The sequence below is a fragment of the Budorcas taxicolor genome, chromosome 16 (genome assembly GCF_023091745.1).
Source record: "Budorcas taxicolor isolate Tak-1 chromosome 16, Takin1.1, whole genome shotgun sequence".
NCBI classification, from domain to species: Eukaryota; Metazoa; Chordata; class Mammalia; order Artiodactyla; family Bovidae; genus Budorcas; species Budorcas taxicolor.
In genome coordinates, this window is record NC_068925.1 from 29,394,105 (window position 1) to 29,418,007 (window position 23,903).

The 23,903-nt window shown below is 41.1% G+C and overlaps 2 protein-coding genes across 2 annotated transcripts in view; one reads left to right on the top strand and one right to left on the bottom strand.

The window, feature by feature from the left end:
* Positions 1 to 8,831, top strand: part of DNAH14 (dynein axonemal heavy chain 14) — a 388,242-nt gene extending 379,411 nt beyond the window's left edge. The window contains exons 86-89 of the mRNA XM_052654143.1: positions 257 to 396; positions 3,224 to 3,387; positions 8,080 to 8,226; positions 8,616 to 8,831. Coding sequence (XP_052510103.1) covers positions 257 to 396; positions 3,224 to 3,387; positions 8,080 to 8,226; positions 8,616 to 8,831 — 667 coding nt within the window. The remainder of the gene's footprint in view (positions 1 to 256; positions 397 to 3,223; positions 3,388 to 8,079; positions 8,227 to 8,615) is intronic.
* Positions 8,832 to 12,347: 3,516 nt separating this feature from the next.
* LBR (lamin B receptor) overlaps positions 12,348 to 23,903 on the bottom strand; it is a 28,333-nt gene continuing 16,777 nt past the window's right edge. Inside the window, exons 8-14 of the mRNA XM_052653792.1 lie at positions 21,490 to 21,681; positions 20,694 to 20,797; positions 19,672 to 19,797; positions 16,029 to 16,197; positions 13,752 to 13,832; positions 13,536 to 13,658; positions 12,348 to 12,795 (exon numbers count right to left, since the gene is read on the bottom strand). Coding sequence (XP_052509752.1) covers positions 12,635 to 12,795; positions 13,536 to 13,658; positions 13,752 to 13,832; positions 16,029 to 16,197; positions 19,672 to 19,797; positions 20,694 to 20,797; positions 21,490 to 21,681 — 956 coding nt within the window. The 3' untranslated portion in view covers positions 12,348 to 12,634. The remainder of the gene's footprint in view (positions 12,796 to 13,535; positions 13,659 to 13,751; positions 13,833 to 16,028; positions 16,198 to 19,671; positions 19,798 to 20,693; positions 20,798 to 21,489; positions 21,682 to 23,903) is intronic.

Consider the following 23,903-nt stretch of genomic DNA (forward strand, 5'->3'; position numbering starts at 1 on the left):
GCCCAGTCAAGATCCCTACTATAATAACCACATCCCTTGTTAATTGCCTTCCAGGGCTTTGCGTTCTCAAAAGCTTTAAAGCCATAGCTGGTTTTCATTAAACTATAGGATGAGGGTCCAGAGAAGGGGGAGAGTTTGAGATGAAAAGGGAAGGAGGAATCCAGGAGGAGAGGCTGGAAGAAATTGCTCAGATCATCTGAAAATGTGCAATTATTATGCCTCTAACCACACCAATCTGTGGTCTGCCTTCCAATAGGTATATGAGACTTGTCACAGCTTGGAAGCATTCCAGCACATCACCTAGCCAAGACCCCAAATACCCCACTGAGCAAAACAGTGAATTCTTTGAAGGATTTCCTGCAAGATATTGGCTCCCAGCTTTCTTCTTTCCACAAGGTGAGCATGAGAACCTGGACCAGCCCTGTGCCTGATCCAGGCAAGTCTGTTCCCAACCCCTCCACCAGCATTCTCCCTGTCCTCTTCCTCTCTGGGATGAGAGGTCCCTAGGATAGCCCTGCTCCCCACCCCCAGCACACACACACACACACACACACACACACACATACAGGTACCAGGGCCTCTTGCAGGCACTAGAGCAGTCTCTCTCCTCCCTCCCCATTCACGTCCTTCCCTTGCCCCATCTCCTCAAGCACCAGAATAGACCCACATCCTTGTCAGACCTCACCCTCACCCTGGCAGGAGTCTCACTTCCTCATCTCTAGGTCATTAATTCTATGAGATCAGAAGCCAACAACATTAGACGCCTCCCCAAAGCCTCTACATCTTAAGAGTGGACTCCTGGAGATGGGCACCTGCCCAAGGGATTGATCCTGTGCTTCAGCCTTTTTGTTCATTTATTCATTTAATAAGAAGTAATGAATAAATGTTTGTTGGGTCCTAGGCCCCACCAGCTTACAAATGTCCAGCAGGAAAGACGGATATTCAACCAGAGCCTGTTATAATAATGTATGGTCAGGGTGTAATGAGACTTGTAAAGGGGCCACACTAGACTGTAATACCCACGAAGGCAGGAGCCAGTTCCGTTTTTATTCCCTATTGTACTCCAAGCACCAAAAAAAAGTTCTCAGTAAATATTTGAAGAAAGAGTAAGTGTCTTTCTAAATGAATATAAGAATAGATGGATATTCTTAGAGCCTAAAACAGGAGGACCTAAACTAAGGGTCAGGAAAGGGAATGCTACTAAGGAAATAACTTCTAAGATGAGACTTGAAGCTTCCTTCTTACCCATTACATATTATCCAGGTAGGGACAGAATAAGAGGACAGCAATTAGCACCCTTAGCACTTACTAAATATAGTACTTATTAGTAGGTGTCAGGCACTCTCTAAGGAGTGTGTGTGTGTGTGTGTGTGTGTGTGTGTGTGTGTGTGAGATTTTTCATTTTTATTTATTTATTTGGCTGCACTGAGTCTTTGTTGCTGCCTGGGCTTTTGCTCTCGTTGTGGAGAGCTGGGTTTGCTCTCTGGTGGTGGTGCGTGGGCTGCTCATTGCAGCAGATTCTCGTGTTGCGGAGCACGGGCACTAGAGCATTCAGACTTTGGTAGTCATGACATGTGGGCTGAGTAGCTGCGGTGCCTGGGCTCTGGAGCACAGGTTCAGTAGTTGTGGTGTATGGGCTTGGTTGTCTTGTGACACATGGGATCTTCCCGGAGCAGGGATCGAACCTGTGTCCCCTGCATTGGCAGGTGGATTCTTTACCACTGAGCCACCAGGGAAGCCCAGGATTTTGTCTATATTAAGTCATTCAATTCTCATGACAATCTTATAATGTTGTTACTATTATTATCCCTATTTTCAGATAAGAAAACCTAGGCAGAGAGAAGTTGTAATTTGTCCAAAATCACTTAATAAGCGACTGAGCCAAGGTTCAAACTTAGCCTATCTGACTTGGAAATTCACATGTTTAACCACTGCATTAAACTATGAATAGCATTTTATCAGAGAAAATATCATCCTCTCCTGGAGCATTTAGTCTTCTGAAAGGGGCACAGAGAGAGGTCACTTCTGGCTGGGTCTGTAGAGATGGTCTCTTGGGCATTGAAGAACTGTAGGGAAATTTGAGAAAGATTATCTAAGGCTAAAGGCTGAGCAAAGGCACTGAGTCAGGCCCAGGAAGTGGGTATTTAGAGTAGAGGAGACATGCCAGGATGACAGGGTTTAAATTGCCCAGTCAAAAGAAACTACAATTCACTCTGTGTGCACTGGTGTAGTGGCTTCTAGGCAGCAGTGTTCCATGATCAAGAAGTAGAGTGGAGTTACTCAACCGGCAATTTATGCAGAACAAGAACTAAACAAGAGAAAAGGAGCTAGTGGCAAGGAGAATAGTGAAGAATTGTGTTAGGTATCTTGGTATCAAGCTACAGAAGGCAATCCAAACTTGTGTAAGCAAAAGAGGACAAGTTATAAGCACATATAAGTGGAAGGGAAGCCAAAGGGGCCTGGCTTCAAGCATGGCTGGATTCAGGTAGTCAATATCCTCCATGTCACTCTCAGGCTGCCTCCTCATGTCTGAGCTCTGTTTTTGCTATATCTTGGTCTCTCTTTTTTTCTCTGCTGCACATAGCCCTTCTTGATGCAACCAAGGGAAAAAATGGCCACAAGAAGTTTAGCATCTCCACAGGAAAAAGGGCCTTCCTCTTCCTAATGTCCATATGGATCTTAGTTGTGGCATGTGGGATCTAGTCCCCCAACCAGGGCTCTAACCCAGGCACCCTGTAGAGCGTGGAGTCTTAGCCACTTATCACCAGGGACGTCCTCATATGTCATTTCTTGAGAAAGGCTCTGACACACTTGGGTCTTGCCCTTGCCCCTGGGCCCCATGTTTGCTGCCAGGAAGATAAGGTACTTTGATCAGCCAAGACTGGGTCTAAAGTGATCAGGTCCTGGGATCCATAGCCCCTCTCTTCCCATGTTGAATATGGGAGGAACACTGGGCCTACAAATGCTCTCCATGTTCCCCAGGAAGCTCGCGCTACTAGCCAGACTAATATCCCCAAGTCCTTAGTGAGGCAGTTGGATTTATACTCTCCTGCCATCCAGCCCTGTCTCGCGCCCACCACAGGTGTTTCCTGACACTTTCTTCTCCACTCTTCCCTTCCCATGAGATATCAGTGTTGCTAATCCCCACGGGAAACTTTGGGACAGGCACAGCTCCTGAGTCCCTGAGACTCACAAGGAGCTTGGCGCATATTTTTCTCCAAAGCCTTTCTCATCACTGTGCTTCAAGACTATGGACGGTCCCAAGGAATCTCTACAGATGCCCTGACTTTTACCCACCATGTGATCTCGGACACCACCGACGTCAAAGACAAGGAGTTCTCCATAATCATCCAGAAGAAACTCAACATAGTCAGGAGAGCCTTTAAGGTACTGGAATACTTCAGAGGTTGGAAAGGATAATCATTCATTCATTCAATCCATCCATCAATCATTCCCTCAACAAACCTTCATTCCTCATTTACCAGGTGCCAGGTCCAATGCTAGGCACTAGAGCATGGCACAGTCTCCCTTCAAGCCCAAATGCCATCAAATGCCATCTCTCCCACTCTGCTTCTAGGGAGTTGAGGAGAATTAGAAATATATTAAATGAATAAAAGATTCAGATAAATACAATAAATGAACTTTACAACTCTCCCCTGACATAAATGAAGACTGAATGCTGTTAGATCAGGATTTGAAAATGGTATTTCTTTCTTTCTTTCTTTCTAAGATTTTTTTTAATGTGGACCATTTTTACAGTTTTTATTTATTGCAATATTGCTTCTGTTTATAACTCTTCCCTGACATAAATGAAGACTGAACACTTCTACATCAGGATTTGAAGGCAGTATGTCTTTCTTTTTTTAAGATTTTTTTGACGTGGACCATTTTATGTTTTTTTAAAATTTATTATAATTTTGCTTTTGTTTTATGTTTTGGGGTTTGGTTTTTTGGTTTTTTTTTTGGTCATGAGGCATGTGGGAAATTAGCTCCCTGAGCAGGGATCAAACTTAGACCCCCTGCGTTGGAAGGCAAAGTCTTAACCACTGGAAGCCCCCAAAGGTAATATTTCAAACAAATAGGGCAGATCGCTCCTGAGGGTGGCTCAGCTGAACTGCCTGCCATCCAGCAACCCACTCACTCCAGAGTTCAGCCACTTTCAAGGAGAAGCCCCCATCCAGCCTGCCATGAAACTCAGGGCACTCAGCAAATGTGCTAATTATGCTGGAAGCAGTTTATCTGGGCATGTGAGTGCTGACAAGCCAGATGCTCGAGGCCAACCCTAACCCCATCATGCTCCCACCATTGTCCCACTGGTTTGAGGGCCACTCTTGTGGTTTACTAAACTCCAATCTGTTTTAGCAATCTATTTTCTATTCCAGGACCAACACCACACAGGTCAAGAAGTTTTAAGTTATATATGGAGACAGTAGAGCAAATCATTCCTCATTTTTCCTTTTTTTAAATTGAATTTTTATTCTATTACTTTTTTTTTTTTTACTATTTTTGATTGTGGTAAAATAAACATAACATAAAATTTACTATTTTAGATACTTTTAACTGTACGGTTTAGTGACATTGACTATATCCACACTGTTGTGCAGTCATCTCCAGAACGTTCTCATTTTTTCAAACTGGAACCCCATGCCCATTAAACACTCCCCATTCCAACCATCCCAACCACCACATTACTTTTTATTTCTAAAAATGTGACTACTGTAGGAACCTCATATTAGTGGAACCATAATGTATTTGTCCTTTTGTGACTGGCTTACTCGCTAGTGATGAAGAACCCCACCTGCCAATGCAGGAGACATAAGAGATGCACGTTCGATCCCTGGGTCAGGAAGATCCCCTGGAGAAGGGAATGGCAACCCACTCCAGTATTCTTGCCTGGAGAATCCCACGGACAAAGGAACCTGGCAGACTACAGTCCACAGGGTCGCTGAGTCAGACACGACTGAAGTGACTTAAGTGAAGTGAAGTGTTAATCGCTCAGTCTTGCCCAACTCTTTGCAACCCCGTGGACTGCAGCCCACCAGGCTCCTCTGTCTTTTGGATTTTCCAGGCAAGAATATGAGTGGGTAGCCATTTCCTTCTCCAGGGATCTTCCCAACCCAGGGATCGAAACTGGGTCTCCCGCACTGCAGGCAGATTCTTTACTGACTGAGCTATAAGGGAAGCCCTGAAGTGACTTAGCACGCACATTATTTCACATAGCATAATGTCTTTATAATGTCTGTCGTCTATGTGGTAGTATGTGTCAGAATTTCCTTCTTTTTTAAGACTAAATAATAGTTCATTGTATGTGTATACCACATCTCAGCTCAGGTCTCCATAACAAACACCACAAGCAGGATGGCCTAAATAACAGAAATGTGTCTTCTCCCAGTTTTGGAAACTGGGAGCCTGAGATCAGGGTGCCAGCTGAGAGCTCTTCCTGGCTTGCACACAGCTGTCTTCTGGCTATGTCCTCACCTAGCTATGTCCTCACTTGGCCTTTCCTTGATGTGCGTGTGTAGAGAGAGCACCAACTCTCTGGTATCTCTTCTTATAAGGATATTTGTCTTATTGGATCAAGAAACCCCCATTCATATGACTTTAATTGCTTCTTTAGAGGCCTCATCTCTAAATACAGCTACTCTGGGCGATAGGGCTTCAATTTATGAATTTGAGAAGGGTACAAACTTTGGCCACCTGTTGTGAAGAGCTGACTCATTGGAAAAGACCCTGATGCTGGGAAAGATTGAGGACAGGGGGAGAAGGGGGTGACAAAGAATGAGATGTTTGCATGGCATCACCTACTCAATGGACATGAGTTTGAGCAAGCTTCAGGAGATGGTGAAGGACAGGGAAGCCTGGCGTGCTGCAGTCCATGGGGTCACAAGGAGTCAGACATGATTTAGTGACTGAACAATAGCAACAGAAGACTTTTCGTCCACAACACCATGTGTTTTTCATCCATTCATCTGTCCACAGACGCTTGAGTCAATTCTATTTGGCCATCATGAACAGTGATGGTACGAACATGGGTGTGCAAGTATTGGTTTGAGTCCCTGTTTCAGTTCTTTTGGGTATAGATCTAGGAGTGGAACTGTTGGATCATATGGTAATCGTTGAAATTTTTGAGGAAATGCCATACTGTTTTCCATAGTGGCAGCATCACTTTACATTCCCATAAAGTGGCACCCCACTCCAGTACTCTTGCCTGGAAAATCCCATGGACGGAGGAGCCTGGTAGGCTGCAGTCCATGGGGTCGCTAAAAGTCGGGCACGACTGAGCGACTTCACTTTCACTTTTCACTTTCATGCATTGGAGAAGGAAATGGCAACCCACTCCAGTGTTCTTGCCTGGAGAATCCCAGGGACGGGGGAGCCTGGTGGGCTCCTGTCTCTGGGGTCGCACAGAGTCAGACACGACTGAAGCGACTTAGCAGCAGCAAAGATTATTGCATCTATGTTCATCAGTGGTACTGGCCTGTAATTTTTTGTTTCCATCATATCTTTTTCTGGTTTTGGTTTCAGGGTAGGGCTGGCCTGGCAAAATGAGATCCAAAGCATTGTTTCCTCTTCAATTTTTTGGAATAGTTTGAGAAAGATGGATGTTAACTCTTCTTTAACACCCTGTGAAGCCATCTGGTCCAGGACTTTGTTTGTTGGCAGTGTTTTGATTCTGTTTCATTACTGACTTGATTTCATTACTGGTAATCAGTCTTAATATTTTCTATTTCTTCCTGATTCAAACTTGGGAGATTGTACATTTCTAGGAATTTATCCATTTCTCCTAGGTTGTCCATTTTATTGGCATGTTGTTCATGGTAATCTCTTATGATCTTTTCAATTGTTGTGGTCTCTTTTGTAACTTCTCTTTCGTTTCTGATTTTATTTGGGCCCTCTCTCATTATTTTCTTGATGAGAGTAGCTAAAAGTTTATTGATTTTGTGGTGCTTTTCAAAGAATCAGCTTCATTGATTCAGTTTCATTGATCTTTTCTCTATTTTTAGTCTCTATTTGATTCACTTCTGCTCTGACTTTTATTATGTATTTTCTTCTACTAACCTTGAGTTTTTGTTTGTCCCTTTTCTGGTTCCTTTAGATGTGAGGTTAGGTTGTCTGAGATTTGTCTTGTTTCCTAAAGTAGGCTTGCGTCAATATAAACTGGTCTCTGAGAACTGTTTTGGTGCTTCCTTAGCTTTTGGATCATTGTGCTTCCATTTTCATTTGTCTTAAGGTATTTTTTTAATTTCCTTTTTTATTTCTTCAGTCACCTATTGGTTGTTTAGTGGCCTATTGTTTAGCATCTGTATGTTTGTGTTGTACAGGTTTTGTTCTTGTTAATTTCTAGTCTCTTAGCATTGTGGTAGGGAACTTGATATGGTTGCAGCAATCTTCTTAAATTTAATGAGACTTGTTTTATGGCTCAGCATGTGATCTATCCTGGAGAAAGTTCCATCCGTGTACACTCAGACCACTTGCTCCTTGTAGAGGAGAACCTCTGCAATTGTGATTATCCTTCCATTTGTGGTCTGCCTACCTAGGGCATGGGTCTTCAGTAAATACTGCATTTCTGCCGCTCTTACCTGTCTCATTTTGGTTCCTTCTTCATATCTTGAGTTGCAGAAAGCCTTCAGATCATTCTCATCGATGTTTGCTCTGTAAATATGGTGTGGCCATAGGAGGAGGTCAGCACAGGGTCTTGCTGCCCTGCCATCTCACTAGAAGATTGACTTGTTTTGTCATTGTTTTTGCTCTCTTTTTAAAAAGTGACCTAAGGATTACAATTCTAGAAATTTGAAGTTTTACTGTATTTGAAATACTTGTGAATCCAGGATCATCATATATAGATCAAAACCTACAAGTTGTTCATGCTCTCAGAGAAGGAAGAGAATGAAGTACTTGCCTTAGAACCTGGTGATGAGTATCTCTAAGGTGAAGTACTCACCCTAGAACCCACACGGCAATGGCAGGAAGTGCACCCCCTTCTCTTTGGCCTCCTCCCTGACCTTCCTCTAGAAGCAGCTTCTACTAAAGGGAACATCTCACCTGGGACCCTCTGACACCACCTCTCTTTGTTCTTAGGGCACAGACCCCACACATGTCGGAGTTCACGTCTTTGGTTTATTCATTGAGGGGGCAAGGTGGAATCACAAAGAAAAAATACTAGAAGACTCGCTACCTTGTGAGATATGTTGTGATTTTCCTGAAATATACTTCTTGCCAACAAAGGTAATCTCCCAGATGTTTATCACAAAGTTTTAAACCACTGAGCTTTCCCTCAGTAGTACCAACCATTCCTTCTAGTTCCCATCCTTATGATTTCACTAGGGAGATTGACCAATATACTTCAGACTACAAACATGTGAAATAGCCCCAAATACTCCTAAAACCTAAAATAGATGCTGTACAAACATCCAGTGTGATTTCTCAAGAATACATACTATAAAGCTATACTAGTGACTCTAAAAAATCAGGCATAATTCTATATGCAGTTACATAACCACATAATCACCTAAATGTATTCAATTTATAACAAACTCCCCAAATCTAGTATAAAAGAAATGTGAGCTGCTGGCTTACTTAACTGTGTAATTTGAGCATTTTTTTTTTCTTTTTAGATTTCTACTGAAAGATCAACTGCATCTAAGCAGACAGAGCCAGAACTCTATACGTTTGAATGCCCAGTTTACCAGACACCTGAGAGGTCGAGTATTTTGACAGCTGCTGGTTTATCCTCAAACTTTTTAACATCTGTGTACTTGTCCACAAAGAAACCTCCTAGTCACTGGATCACAATGCAGGTTGCACTGCTGTGTGAGGAGAATGAAAAATAAAACTTCCATAACAAACCATGTAATTGTTGACTCTAACCAGTTACACGCTTCAAGACATTCACATGGAGTCAACATCCTTCATGAAAAAAATCTGTGTGATCAAGGCAGATTAGACAGTGCCATCTCTTCCTTCCATTTGTATGTGAAAACTTTTAACATGTAGGGGAAGCTCCCAGCTGCTTCCATTCTAAGCAATATCCCTGTGGGTGGGCTCTCCTCCAGGTGAGAGAACATGCCCCCAGAAAGCAGAAGGTCTGACTTTTCTAAAAGGGAAAGCCACGGCAACTAGCATGGCATTAGGGCATCTAATTCTTATGGAATTTTTGACTTTAGAGCGATTTCTGCAATTATATACAATAAAACATATACATGAAGAGTAGTTCTTTGGAATACTTTCCCAGGCTGCTCTGAGAGAACACAGAACATGACACTATTGGCCTGACTGCAGACTTCTGAGACAAAAAGTCTTCCCTGAAAGAAATGATCTTGTTTTGATTTCACCAGATTTTCTCTTTCCACTGAAAAACCAATGCTGAGAATTTAAGTGTCAAAACTGGATGAAAAATGTGAAATTGCATGTCAAAATGTATTTCTGTAGGTAGATTTTTATTGTTGAACACCAACTATGCTGAACTCATACTCCTATACCTTCAGGCCACCTATGTACTATGTGGCATATCAATCTTTATACATGAAGACACTGGTGCTCCTGGAGCTTGCGTTGCCCAAGCTCACACTGCCAGAAGCAAGGCTTGGATTCCAAGCCATGTTTGTTGTCACATTACCTCAGCAGTGGGCCCATTGGCAGAAAATAAATCCCATGTTTCCACAAATGAAGATCAAACAATCCCTTCTATCTGCAATAAGGGGGAGAAGAGGTTGTGGAGAGAACTAGTCTAGTTCATACCAGAACTAGACTCTAATAGCCATGAACAAAATATTAACATCTACTTACTTTTGTGTCTAGGAAACTACACTGAAAGTCACATTATCAAAAACATATACATTGTGAATCTAATTACACACAGTGCTGTAGAAAATAATTATAAAGACCTAGCCCCTGTCATTCAGGAACCAATAAGAAAATGACAAATATAGGATTTTAACAAAAGAAACAAGCTGCTGCTGCTGCTGCTAAGTCACTTCAGTTGTGTCCGACTCTGTGAGACCCCACAGACGGCAGCCCACCAGGCTCCCCCATCCCTGGGATTCTCTAGGCAAGAACACTGGAGTGGGTTGCCATTTCCTTCTCCAATGCATGAAAGTGAAGGAGGTCTTATTTGGTCCTTGAATTCATTTAAATAGTTTTAGCAATTATCCATGATTTGCTAAAACAAAACAGTCCATGAGTTACAGAAACCACCAATAAGCAAACTCTTTTCCGCAAAGAGTACAAAAATAAGACCAAGAATCACATGATGTGATATTTTTAACTTAACTGGTTTTGGAGTGTATTCTGACACACCCACCTTCTGCAAAGTCATTTCATACTGCAAAGAGAGATAAAGACATGGTGTCTGATCTCACTGACACACAAATGTCTCTCACATGCATGTACTGGCTTTCAAATGCACTTAGGTGCATTTGTAATTAATACAAATTCATTTGAAAGCATTACTGAGTCTATGACACTTTTGATCATTCCTCTATTTTCTTAAAGAACAAATACTAAATCTATGATCACCATCTGCAGGTTAAGACCCTCCACTAACCCTTTTCAAGCTCTGATGTCTGAGAACCTTGATGCAAACTGCAGTTTGCCAGGTGTCTCAGTCTATCTTTTGGATTCCTCGTGGTCCAGGAGGGACCCAAAGGATCCTGGAATAAACCAGGGGTTGGGTGGGGAGCAGAAATCTAAGGGTTCCTGTTTTGGTCCCAATGATCCCAAGAGTTACAGGCGGAAAAAAAAGAGAGATTCCAAAGTGGTCAAAGCAACATCTTTATTTTCAACTTTATTTCCAACTTAAAACTTCATTATAAAACTTGTCAAAAAAAATGTCAAAAACAAATTAAAAACAAATTGTGGCACAGTATTGGCAACAGCCCTTTTTTCATCACCAAGGAAAGAATTAACGGTCCTTCTTCCTCCCCTAATGCTTCATTGGTGAATCTAGTATAGAACAAGCTGGGACAACATTTTCTGATGCCAGAAGAAAAGCATAAAAAAACTGCTTGCATACATCAGTACTAATAAACACTGACAATTTCACCAAAACCACATTTAAAGATTACAGGATGTGGAACGCTTGAGCAAACCAAGTTCATGATCACATTGACACAAGCACAGTTATATACACTTCAAACTGCAGCACAGAATAAACACTGCATATCTAAATGGCTCATATAGAAAATGTGTAATTGAAAACCCCAACGTACAGACTAGGTTTGCCTATGTTTAAGATACTGAGAACAATTTAACTCTGAATATGAAAGCTTAGTGAATCTGCTACTGTTCCACTATAGGATAATTAACAATGAGACTATATCAACTGAAGTAGAATTTAAAGGCTAAAGCTACCTTATGCACATCTGTTAAACTAAAGGAAATGATTTTAAACTATTCCCTTAAATTGCTTTTAGATAAACAGATTTCAAAAGATGAACACAACACTCCTTAACTGGGAGTAGAGTTTTGTAAATATAAAGGATATGCAAAATACAGTATACACTGCATGAACTAACAGTAGCAAAAACACAGTTTAATTTAAAAAGTCAAAAACATATAAAAATATTAGCCTTTCTGGAAATGGCAAATTTTTAAACACCAATCTGTGTAAAAAGGTTTAAATAGTGATGTTACTCCAAAAATATATATTTATTCTATTTTTCTATTTGCAACAGTTTACAAAGGCAAACAAACACCTGCAATTGAGGTAGCAAAGCCAAATTCAGAAACTTTGGATTAGGAAAAAAATACCCTTCCTATGTTTTAATACCATCTTTCATACAATATTAAATGAATTCTCCTTGTTTCAAAATGTTTAATTCACCTGTATTACTTTACAAAACTTAATTAAAATACTGCAAATGTTTGTTTAAAAGATATTGGGTTGGATAAAAAATTCGTTCAGGTTTTTTATGGAAAAACCCAAATGAATATTCTGGCCAACCCAATACTTAGTTCTGAAAATTATTTCACATTCAAAATACTATACAGAAAAACCTGAAGTCACCATATATTACATAAAAGCTACGTATTTACAGTTTCAAATGCAGTTTTAGAAGCTGAGGTTAAGCAAACCACTACTAATGATCTTCATTAAACAGTGTCCACTATCAGTTATTCCCCTTCCCGTACAGCATTGAACAGACAATTGGTTTTTACTTTCAAATCACACAACTAGAAAATGATTTAAAGGGAAACAAATGAAAGTTCTATCCCCTTAATGCAAGAAAACATAAATGAACTTTAAAATGTAACAATGTTTTTATTTAAGACAAAAACCAAACCAACTGGACAAAAGAATCAAAATTTGAAAGGTAATCAAAAATCCTGAACATCAGTATTCAGTGCATTTATAAGACTGTTTTTTGTTCTCAGATTTTTAAAGATTAAAAATTTCCTAAGTGCAAATTCTATTTATATTTTCCTTATGTTAATTGTTACGATTTATTAAACATGGCTACAGGAAAAGACTTACTACTTGGCTCTATCTTTAGTCCTGCCTGAAAAAGAAATATACAGATTCTGTCAGTGCAATGAAAGAAGGTTCGTTTTGGATTTTTTTTTCTTTCTTTTTTTTTTTTTTTTGCAAACGGAAAATAGAACTGCAGGAGCATTTTAGAGGGTGCCCAGAGCAGAATCAGTAGATGTAGGGGAATATGCGGTAGGGGACTCGCTGGCAGTACTTCTCCCACGCCAGGCCATACTTCTTCCTACAGTGGTGCTCGTCACGGGCTTCTCGGTGCACCAGCAAGATGGTGAAATAAATCACATAGAAATAAGGCAGAATGTGATTGAAACCTGGGGGAAACAAAAGGAAACAGTACCTAGTATTGTTATTTTTCACTACACAACACTGTTTCCTGCACTTCCCCAAACAGCCTAAAATTGGGGCATCCCATTACTCCATTTTCTCCAATAATGGGGGAAACAACTAAACCAGTTCATAAAATCCCACTACTGTGTGGCAGGAGGTAGTAATTTGAGTTAAAAGCTATTCAGAGAAGAGTGATTAATCCATCCTAACAATCCTTCATAATCAGAACATCTGCCCTTCTAATTAAAGCAAATAACTCCATTTCCTCCCCTCCGGTGCTCAGGGTAGAGAACTGCTGGCCATCACTGCGGGGCAGGCAGAGCAGGGCAGACAGCGCTGCAGGGTGTGGGCTGACCCAGACACATGAAAAGCCCTGTGTGCCTTTTCTTAAGAACCAAATTTTTTCAGAATCCATGTATAGCAAGTCATGAATAAAAAGTTAATTATTAATTCCTACATAGTCCGCTTAGGAAAAAAGCTACCAGACACAGTTGAAAACAAAGTTTTGCTTGCAGGATTTTAGAGTAAAACTTCATGGTCTGTGAATTCCTAATTCCCCTCAGACACAGGATGAATGAGGTGCTGGAAATAGAACCCAGCACTCAATCAGGGAACGAAAAACCCCAACCTCTAACAGAGACAACACCCAGACCCACAGAGGACAGACAGACATGTGTGGGCGGCCTGGGAAAGAGTCCCATCAGCTCTCTTCCTGAATGCTTACCACACGGGAGGGACCACGCCAGGGCCATGATGAGATCACCCAAGTAATTGGGGTGGCGAACAAAACCCCACCATCCAGAAACAAGAAGATTTTTTCCCGTTGAAGTATGAATGGTTTTTAAATCTATACAGAAATAAAAAATACATGTTTAATGATTCTAAGACAAGCAGAGACATAAAATCTTTACGTAATGCAAAAATACAAACCAATACTTACGTGCAAGCCTTGGATCAGTGGGATTTTTCCGGAATGCATTTTTCTGAGAATTTGCACATCGGAAGATTACAAATCCGCATACTGTAATTTTTTAAAAAATTTCATTTGTTAACAACTTACATATAATCTTTATTTTAAAGCACCTGTAATTTCATTTAGAAATGATTCCTGTGTTTCAAGGAAATGTCCAAGGTACAGAAGAGTCTGATTTCTTAAGAACAATTCACACCCTCTCAATCTCAGGATGACAAAAGAAGATCTAATCCTGATATCTCACTATCTTACAGCTTTCCTCATCTACCTGGGGACACCTTGAAGGCAAAACTAACAAATACGCATTATTATTCCTGGTGCATCCATGAATAAAATCTACTGCAGCCCACATTACAATAAAATCAATACTGGAGTTCATCTGTTAGTTATATCTACTGACCGTAACAGGAATGCTTCATTAATAAAACTATAGCTCAGAATCTGTACCAGAACAATATGCACATAAACATGAATATATGCCAAATCCCACTGCAAGCCTCTTAAGCTGGTAGATTTATTTCAAATTTCAAAATGTCAAAACTAAGAGGCCCTGACATATGACTATGTATCATCAGTCCTCAATAAAGTAGTAAAAAATAACTCCATTCCCCATTTTTAGCTTAACTGTAAAATAGACATAGCCTGTCTTGAATAACACACAGGCATGTGTTAACCAAACCAATAGTGAAACTAAATCTTAATTTCAACCAGAGACTTGAATTTTTCTTCTACCATAGATATTAGTGTAGTGAAACTAGCAACATTTGAAGTTCAGTGGTCATTTTCCCTGCCCTCCCTCTGGTGGATGTGTTTAATGAACAGTGTAACAAAAGAAAAAACCCATCCTGAATCTAACCTGCTACCATCAGCCAAGCTGTACTCCTCACTCTTCCCCACCATCCTGGTTGAGCTGTTCCCTCTGTCCGATGTATCTGTCTCCCCATGCCACTTTCACCCACCCAACAGATCAAATGTCACATTCTCCAATAAGTTTACAGTGATATTCCCCAGAGAGACGTGCTCTCTACCTTAAACTCCCATCATTATTTGCTGTTAGTCCCTCCTCTAGACTCTTCCTGTGCTTCAATCCAGTGTCTGAGTGTCTTATTTCTTCTATAAGGGCATAAGCTCTAGGAAGGCAAGACCATCTCCCTGTTTTTCAAGGTACTACCAGAAAAAGCGGGCTCTCAACAGAAGAAAATGAATCATTACTAAAACAATAAAATTTTATTGTTTTTAACAATAATTGTATTATTTTTAAATAAAGAGCCTCTTGATGAAAGTGAAAGAGGAGAGAGAAAAAGTTGGCTTAAAGCTCAACATTCAGAAAACTAAGATCATGGCATCTGGTCCCATCACTTCATGGGAAACAGATGGGGAAACAGTGGAAACAGTGGCTGACTTTATTTTCTTGGGCTCCAAAATCACTGCAGATGGTGACTGCAGCCATGAAATTAAAAGACACTTACTCCTTGGAAGAAAAGTTATGACCAACCGAGACAGCATATTAAAAAGAAGAGATATTACTTTGCCAACAAAGGTCCATCTAGTCAAGGCTATGGTTTTTCCAGTGGTCATGTATGGATGTGAGAGTTGGACTGTAAAGGAAGCTGAGTGTCAAAGAATTGATGCTTTTGAACTGTGGTGTTGGAGAAGACTCTTGAGAGTCCCTTGGACTGCAAGGAGATCCAACCAGTCCATTTTAAAGGAGATCAATCCTGGGTGTTCACTGGAAGAACTGATGTTGAAGCTGAAGCTCCAATACTTTGGCCACCTGATGCAAAGAGCTGACTCATCTGAAAAGATCCTGATGCTGGGAAAGATTGAGGGCAGGAGGAGAAGGGGACAACAGAGGATGAGATGGTTGGATGGCAATACCGACTCAATGGACACGAGTTTGAGTAAACTCCAGGAGTTGGTGATAGACAGGGAGGCCTGGTGTGCTGCAGTCCATGGGGTCACAAAGAGTCGGACATGACTGAGCGACTGAACTGAACTGAATAAATTTTTAAAACAGGTGTTTAAAATGATGTTTAAATAACTACTGAAGAACCTAAGGAAGAAGTATCCATTCTCTTTGCAAGCTGCAAGAATCCTTTATGACTCAACTCATCCATGACAGATTATTTCATACTTGCGCTACTCATGGCCATTTAAAAGGGCACGCTGTAAACATGTAGATACCACACTACAACAGACTCAGTACACAGTATTTAATACACAGAGACTGAAATTAATACTCACGTTTCAGAGCAATGATTAGAGAAGCCATTGGCCAAGACAGTTCATTTGGATGACTGACTAAATAAAAGGCCTGAAAGCTGTAGATAAATGGAACCCACACCAAATCTCCAAAAGCCAGCATGAATCCAAATCCATCATGGATAATGTCCATGGTTGTCAATAACGCTTCCTAAATGGGTACAGAGAAGGGAAAAAAAGGTTTTAAAGTTTGGGGAGAAAAGCTTCTATGTTTAAAGTATTCAAATAAAGTACTAATTTACAGTCAAATTTACAAAAGGTTAAAGGAAGGTAGTTGTTGTTCAGTCACCCAGTCATATCCGATTCTTTGTGACCCCATGGACTGCAGCACACCAGGCCTCCCAGTCCCTCACCATCTCCTGAGTTTGCCCAAGTTCATGTTCATTGCATCAGTGATGCCGTCCAGCCATCTCATCCTCTAAGATGAGACAGTACAGCAACCTAAAATGTTTAAAGGCGGGAGCGGGGATCTGTCTCCCCTGGCACAGGTATCACACTGAGCCATTCGGCTTCATCCCGTCACTCTAGCCACTCCCTCCACAATCCTGAACCACAGAGCTCCCAATGCCTCTTCTGCCTCCCCGCCTCTGCCTGGAACACCCTCCCCCAACTGCAGCTGAAGCCTGGCCTGTACTGCCTTCCTCAACCCACCACTCGCCGAAGCCAACTGACTGTCCTGTAACTCAGCGGCCCTCTCTACTAGACTGGAAGATGCGGCGAGCGCGGGTTTCCAGCTGCCACCCCAGCACCGAGTACAGGTGTACCACCCTAGCTAGTGTTGTTCAGTCACTAAGTTGTGTCCGACTCTTTGTGACCCCATAGACTGCAGCATGCCAGGCTTCCGAACCTAACTTCTGAGCATAATCTAGCTTTTCAGGTGGCTTGTCCACACTACCCGGCATCATGGGAAACTGCCTGCTTCACTGCTCAGGATAAACCAGGGCCTGAATGCACTCTCTTGTGGATCTGGCTGGCATGAGCCAGAAACCCGCAGGCCCTGGAAGTGGAGGCGGCACTGTCTCAGGGCCTCCCTAACCCGCCTCAGACTCCAGTACTCAACACTGACCAGAAAAATTAGCAAGTATAATCTCTATCAAAGAATCAATGTTCTAGGTGAAAGAAAAAGAGTGAGATCTCCAAAATGCATTTTCCCCCGCAGGAAGCAAACAAAAAGACCACAGAACAGAAAAATGGATGTTACAATTTCCAGGCCTGTTGGGTCACCCTCTAGTCAACACGCCTATTCTTTTGAACTGGGGAGCAGGCAAGATAGTACACGAGGGATAATGACAGGGACACATGGGAGTGGGCAGAAAGGAAGGGACAAGATACCAACATCCCGTGCCAGGAGGGGCAGGGAGGACCCTCAGCCCCACCCAGTTCCCAGGGACTCAGAGGGCTGCAGGACAGAAGCAGAGGCTCAGAGGAAGGGTCATTTACATTTAAGTTCATAGTCTCCATTTCTCAAGGTGTGCCACATTAACACATAGAGGAATTTCTATCACTCAATCAAATAAGAAAATTATTAAGCATCCACTCACTGAACAGCAGCATGCCAGATACTAAAGAAAACCATAAAATCAGGTTTCTTCTTCAAGAAGCTAACTATAATCTGGCTGAGACAGTGATGGCTTATTTAAAAAATAACTTCCCAACTTTAATCCACTACCCCAGGTTAAAAAACTGCCTTAAGAGTTTTACCTTAAGACACAATCATTTTTTGTTAATTAACAGAAGTCAATGTTTGTTTCAATCTCTAGAAAACATGAATTTCTTAGTCACTTAAAAAGTGACTTCCATGACAAGACAAAAACTAGAAGGAAGAATTACTCATCATCAGATAAGAATTTAAAAAAATAATCTCTGAGGGGATAAAGCAACCGAGGAAATATCATCTGACTTGTAAAACATATCCTACCATCTTCTGAGCATCTATTTATTACATAATCAAAGAAAGATCTACAACTGGCAAGATGAAGTGCATTTATAAGAGCTGGTGTTTAACTTCAGAAGCATGTTTAATTTTGAGTAGACTTGGAATTTTCAGAGGACTCTGTATCAGATGCTCCCAACATCTTTGCAGTTTCCCAGGCTGAGCCCAGGTCCACATTTAGTGGTAGGAGCTTAATAAGGGTCCAAATGTGGCTACCTGTACTCAAGATCTGCTTACCTCCAAGAGGTCCTAATCTCCTTCCAAAGAAAAGGAAGATTATCGACATATCAGTATCAAGTTTTCAAAGTCGCCTTGACTGAGTATGACCAAATAATACAATTTTTCAAAAACAGCTTAAAGAAGGACCTTTTCTCAAAATGTCAACAGGCTGCCATGAACACTTGCTTTGGAACATCATGATGTAGGACCATCAATTTTGTTTTTTAAAATTGAAAGAAAATTCTAATTCTAATTTAGAAGTTGGAGGAGATGATTACAAAGATAATAGTAAATGATAAAACAGTTGTAGAACAGACCCGAAGAAGATATTGTTTTCAAGAGTAATATATTTAGGTGAGACAGAGACTAGCAAACATTGCCGGTCTTCAAGTAGCAGAAAGAACTGATCTTGCATCAACATATGAGAAAAGTCATCTTAAGAGGTCAGTGTCATTTAAACTGGTTTCCTCAATGTATCATGACTTCTGATTTTATATCCATGTGATTAAAGTTATTCTTTGTATTCTGAAACACCAACAATAAAACAACTGCCCCAGTATTTAAGAACTAGCCTCTCCTTGATAATCCAAAAACTACTATCCTAATTCAATGACACTTACTTGGAAGAAAAGTTATGACCAACCTAGACAGCATATTAAAAAGCAGAGACATTACTTTGCCAACAAAAGTCTGTCTAGTCAAGGCTATGGTTTTTCCAGTGGTCATGTATGGACATAAGAGGTGGACTGTGAAGAAAGCTGAGTGCCGAAGAATTGATGTTTTTGAACTGTGGTGTTGGAGAAGACTGCAAGGAGATCCAACAGTCCATCCTAAAGGAGACCAGTCCTGGATGTTCATTGGAAGGACTGATGCTGAAGCTGAAACTCTAATACTTTGGCCACCTCATGCGAAGAGTTGATTCACTGGAAAAGACCCTGATGCTGGGAGGGATTGGGGGCAGGAGGAAAAGGGGACGACAGAGGATGAGATGGTTGGATGGCATCACCGACTCGATGCACATGAGTCTGGGTGAACTCCGGGAGTTGGTGATGGACAGGAAGGCCTGGCGTGCTGCAATTCATGGGGTTACAAAAAGTTGGACACGACTGAGCGACTGAACTGAGCTGAATTCAATGCTAGTATTTGATCCATCCATTTTCATCCATTTGAATCACTAAGAAATGAAGTTTTATTTATATGAATTGGTCACAGCCACTAATTCAAGATCCACAGATCTTAAATATCTAGCGGCTGACAGAGCAGCTGATACACACGGACACCTACCATCTGTTAGGGCTCACTGTGTGTCAGCTCACTGTGTCACACGGACCCACACTTCATTTAATCTTCATTACCCATGGAGGCAGGTTATGTTCTCCTCACCTTGTGTGTAAGAATCTGAGGCTTGGACGAGTCAAGTCACTCACGCACACCCAATGCCATCTGACTCCAAGGCTCTTAAAAATTACTTACCTCATTCCAGAGAGCATCCACCACATACAAGAGCTGGAAACTGGTAACCAAGATCATTGCCAGTGATGGGGCAGCGCGATTCTGTTCCTTCATCTCAGCCAAAAGCATCACCAGGTTAGTGACCACCTAAAACCAAAGGGGCAGGTACAGTTTCCAGAGAGAAAGGCGGTAATTTCCCAGCTGAGAAAGCTGCAGACACACCTCACTGAGAAGCCACCATCGGTGACAAGACACATCAATCCCTTGATAAGATGTACTGAGATGGACACTTATTCTGTGGCCGTCTTGCCAATCATGAGAAAACGCTGGACTAACCCAAATCTAGGGGCCCTCTTAAAAAACAATTGAGTATTCTTCAGAAGTGTCAAAGTCATGAGGGACAAAGAACGATGAATCAACTGCTACAGACTAGAGCACACGGACACCAAATAACAAACAAATGCACTGTCAGGCCCTGAAGAGAATCCGGGAACAGGAAAAGGCCAACAGCGGAAAAACGGTGAAACCGGAATAAGGTCTATGGACTTAATTTAAACTACTGTAAAAGGTGAGTTTGTCATTCTTTTTTTTTTTTTTTTTTCTTTTTTAACTGCTATTCTTGATAACTATATTATGGCTCTGTCAGACATCAACATTGCAGAAAGTGGTGTGAAGGAACTCTTATTTTTGCAACTTTCATACAAGTCTAAAATAAGGTAAAAGTACATTTTTTTTAAAGGAAGAAAATATATTTTTTCTTCATAAATTCATCTACACTATTATTTTCTTCCATAAACACAAACTGATATAGTCAAAATAATACAAACTCTTTTAACATTTAATAACCTATAACAGGACATCTTAACCCTTTGGACTATATTTAAAGTAAGAAAATATTTGAAGTAGACAAAATTGTGGAAAGTTATAATTATTTCTAAAAACATACCACCTATAAGCTCACTTCAAAATTGTCTACATTTCTTTCTAAATGCAAGACTAGTTTGTACTACTGAACTGAAATTAAAAAAAAAAAAAAGACATACCCATCCAATCAATCCGGGACGCAATTCACAAAAGTACTTGAGATCAAAAGTACCAATCCGAGGGTTTAACTCCCGGCCAATGAAGAAATCATAGATGGCATTTCCTAAGAAGGGAAAAGTTTTTATCCAAACAGTATTCCAAAACCAACTATGAGACTTTAAAACTGTACTGCTGTCTACTACCCAGGATCACAATTCAGTCATCTCCAAGAGCCTGGCAAACCATCAGGGAAGACAGGCAGGGGACGCCGGTCCCATCTGGAAATATCCATACTGCTACAGGCATGGGACCTATGGGGCCCAGATTCCTGGGTTTTGAGGGAACTAGAGTTTTTATTTTTAATGTAGACTCACAATTTTTAAAATAAGTCACTTAATTTTTTTAGTGTTTTTAAAAACTTTGTTAGAATTGACCAGTTTATAATCTCTTTATTATTTGATTTTTTAAAAAAGGAGGTGTACTGTTTCAAACAAAATATAACATAAGCTATAAATTGTTATAACACTAATGTTACTGAAATGCTGTAACTTATTAAAATGTCTCACTGTCATCAAGTGACTAAAAAAGGAAGAGGAAACAAATAGGAAAGCATGAGGGGAAAATCACATTTTCTTCCTTTCATTTTTCTTAAAATTATTTTTCATCTTTTTTTTTCCTATTTCTCATCCCTCATAAGCTGAAGAGAGAAGAGAATTCTATGAAAACCTAGAATTGGATGCTGGGGGTGGCCAGGGGGGTGGGAGGGCACGTTCATGGGAGGTGTTCGTGGGACCCACACAGTCTAATGCTGCTCACCAGAGCTGGCTGGCGACAGTTCATCCTGGGGCACTTTCAAAGCCCTGGCATAGAGGTAAACACTCAAGCCCATGGCAAAAACAACGGCTGCAAGCGCAAACTGAAGGAAATGATGGTACACGTAACAAAGCTCTACATTCCAGAAGAAGCACGCTCCGACCAGTGCAGATGTCAGGATAAAAGCATAGAATCCTTTAAAAAAAAAGGGGGGGGGAGGGTCAAAAAATTAATGCTAACCCAGGGTTCACAAGAAATTTATACCATTATTTTATAAATTAATGTAACATTATTTTTCAAAGTCTTAGTTTCATTATCCAGGCTAAATACACACAAGCGCATGAAAAAGCAGTACCCCTGAGGTTAGCAGTCTTCAATATAGACGCTACATCTCCCATGCATACTTAATCAATAACAGTATGTTAATTAATAACATAATTATTAATAATACTTAATAATAACATACTTATTTTTCATTGTGAACAGTCATCTGCTTTTAATTAAGAGAGAGCAGAAAAGAGGTGCACCAAAATTTACCATAAAAGATCCTCAAAATTCTCATGGTCCAAACGCACAGGCCCAAAGTCAAATGGCTAATTACTGACAGAGCTGGGCCAAACACACATTTTAAAGTGAGTGAAGTCACTCAGTCATGTCCGACTCTTCACGACCCCATGGACTGTAGCCTACCAGGCTCCTCTGTCCATGGGATTTTCCAGGCAAGAGTACTGGAGTGGGGTGCCACTGCCTTCTGCAGAGGATCTTCCCGACCCAGGGACTGAACCCGGGTCTCCCGCATCGTAGGCAGACACTTTACCATCCAAGCCACCAGGGAAGTCCCGGTGGACATGTTTTAAAGCCCCAGGGTAATCTTGGTTATAAATTACGAATATTTTTACCTGAAATAATTTCTCAGTAATGGTCTCAAAGGACCCTGAACTGTACTCTATCTCCCAAACACAGACCTCAAGACCCTGCCCTCAAAGAATGCCCCAACACGAATGGCCCCTCCAGAGCCGGGCAGGAGACTGAGGGGACCAGCGGGCTGGAGACGCCAGGGAGGGACTGCTGGGGCCCAGAGACAATGTCCATTCCAAAGTAAAAGGGAGGCCCCACGAGAGGAACCCCTGTTCTGAGCTAGCCCTGGTACAGCTCAACAGAGAGAGGCTGTGTCTGCTTTTTCTTCTGACCCAAGGAATAGTTTTCCTTTCAGGAGTCAAGTGTCTGCAAAAACTGTCCTCTAAGTCATCAAATCACATTTGGATAAAAACAGTCTAACACAATGGAATTTAGAAAGATGGTAACGATAACCCTGTATGCGAGACAGCAAAAGAGACACAGATGTGTAGAACAGTCTTTTTGACTCTGTGGGAGAGGGGGAGGGTGGGATGATTTGGGAGAACGGCACTGAAACATGTATAATATCATATATGAAACAAATCACCAGTCCAGGTTCGATGCAGGATACCAGATGCTTGGGGCTGGTGCACTGAGACTACCCAGAGGGAGGAGGGAGGCAGGGAGGCAGGGTTCAGGATGGGGAACACGTGTATAGCTGTGGCGGATTCATGTTGATGTATGGCAAAACCAACACAATAGTGTAAAGTAATTAACTTCCAATTAAAATAAATAAATTTATATTTTTAAAAAAGGAAAAAAACAAAAAAAATACAGTCTAACACAGAAAAGAGGTAGATATTATAAGAATTCTGAAAGGGGGATGGGAGGAGAGTTTAGGAGGAAGGGGACACATGGATGCCTATGGCCAATTCACGTTGATGTATGGCAAAAACCACCACAATATTATAAAGCAACTATCTTCCAATTAAAACAAATTTTTTTTAATTAAAAAAAGAATTATGAAACCAAAGTTTTTGTAAAGTAAAACTGTCATCTCTAATTAACTATTTAAATCCACATTTTCCACCTATCATGTTTACTCTAAAGAGTAACTTTGTAAAACATTCATTTAACGCTCATAAAATTTATGAATATTAAAGAAAAAGAATGGTAGATGACACAGTTTCTTGCTCTTGCTCTCTCGCCTATGTGGATTATTCAAAACATCTCAGGACTCTCCTTAGTTTATAAAGGTAAAGTTTTCTAATGCTAGAGTGAGAGTACTCAGACGAGGAAATTCTAAAAAGGAGGACCAAGCAACTGGCCCAGCCACTGCCGGCGTGCTCTGCCAGCTCCAAGCACAGGACTACTGAGCTCAGCCTGGGAGGGGCCGCGCCTCCAAAGGGAAGCCAAAACAAAACAGAAGAGCACTCAGAGGTAAATGGGCACCTGGAGAGAAGCTCACAAAACACAAACAGTGACAGACCTGATGGCAAGAAGTGGACACCACCCCATCCCTCCCCAGATTCAGCCGCACTGGGGAAGCAAGGCATAGGGCAGATTCTACACCTGGTTCC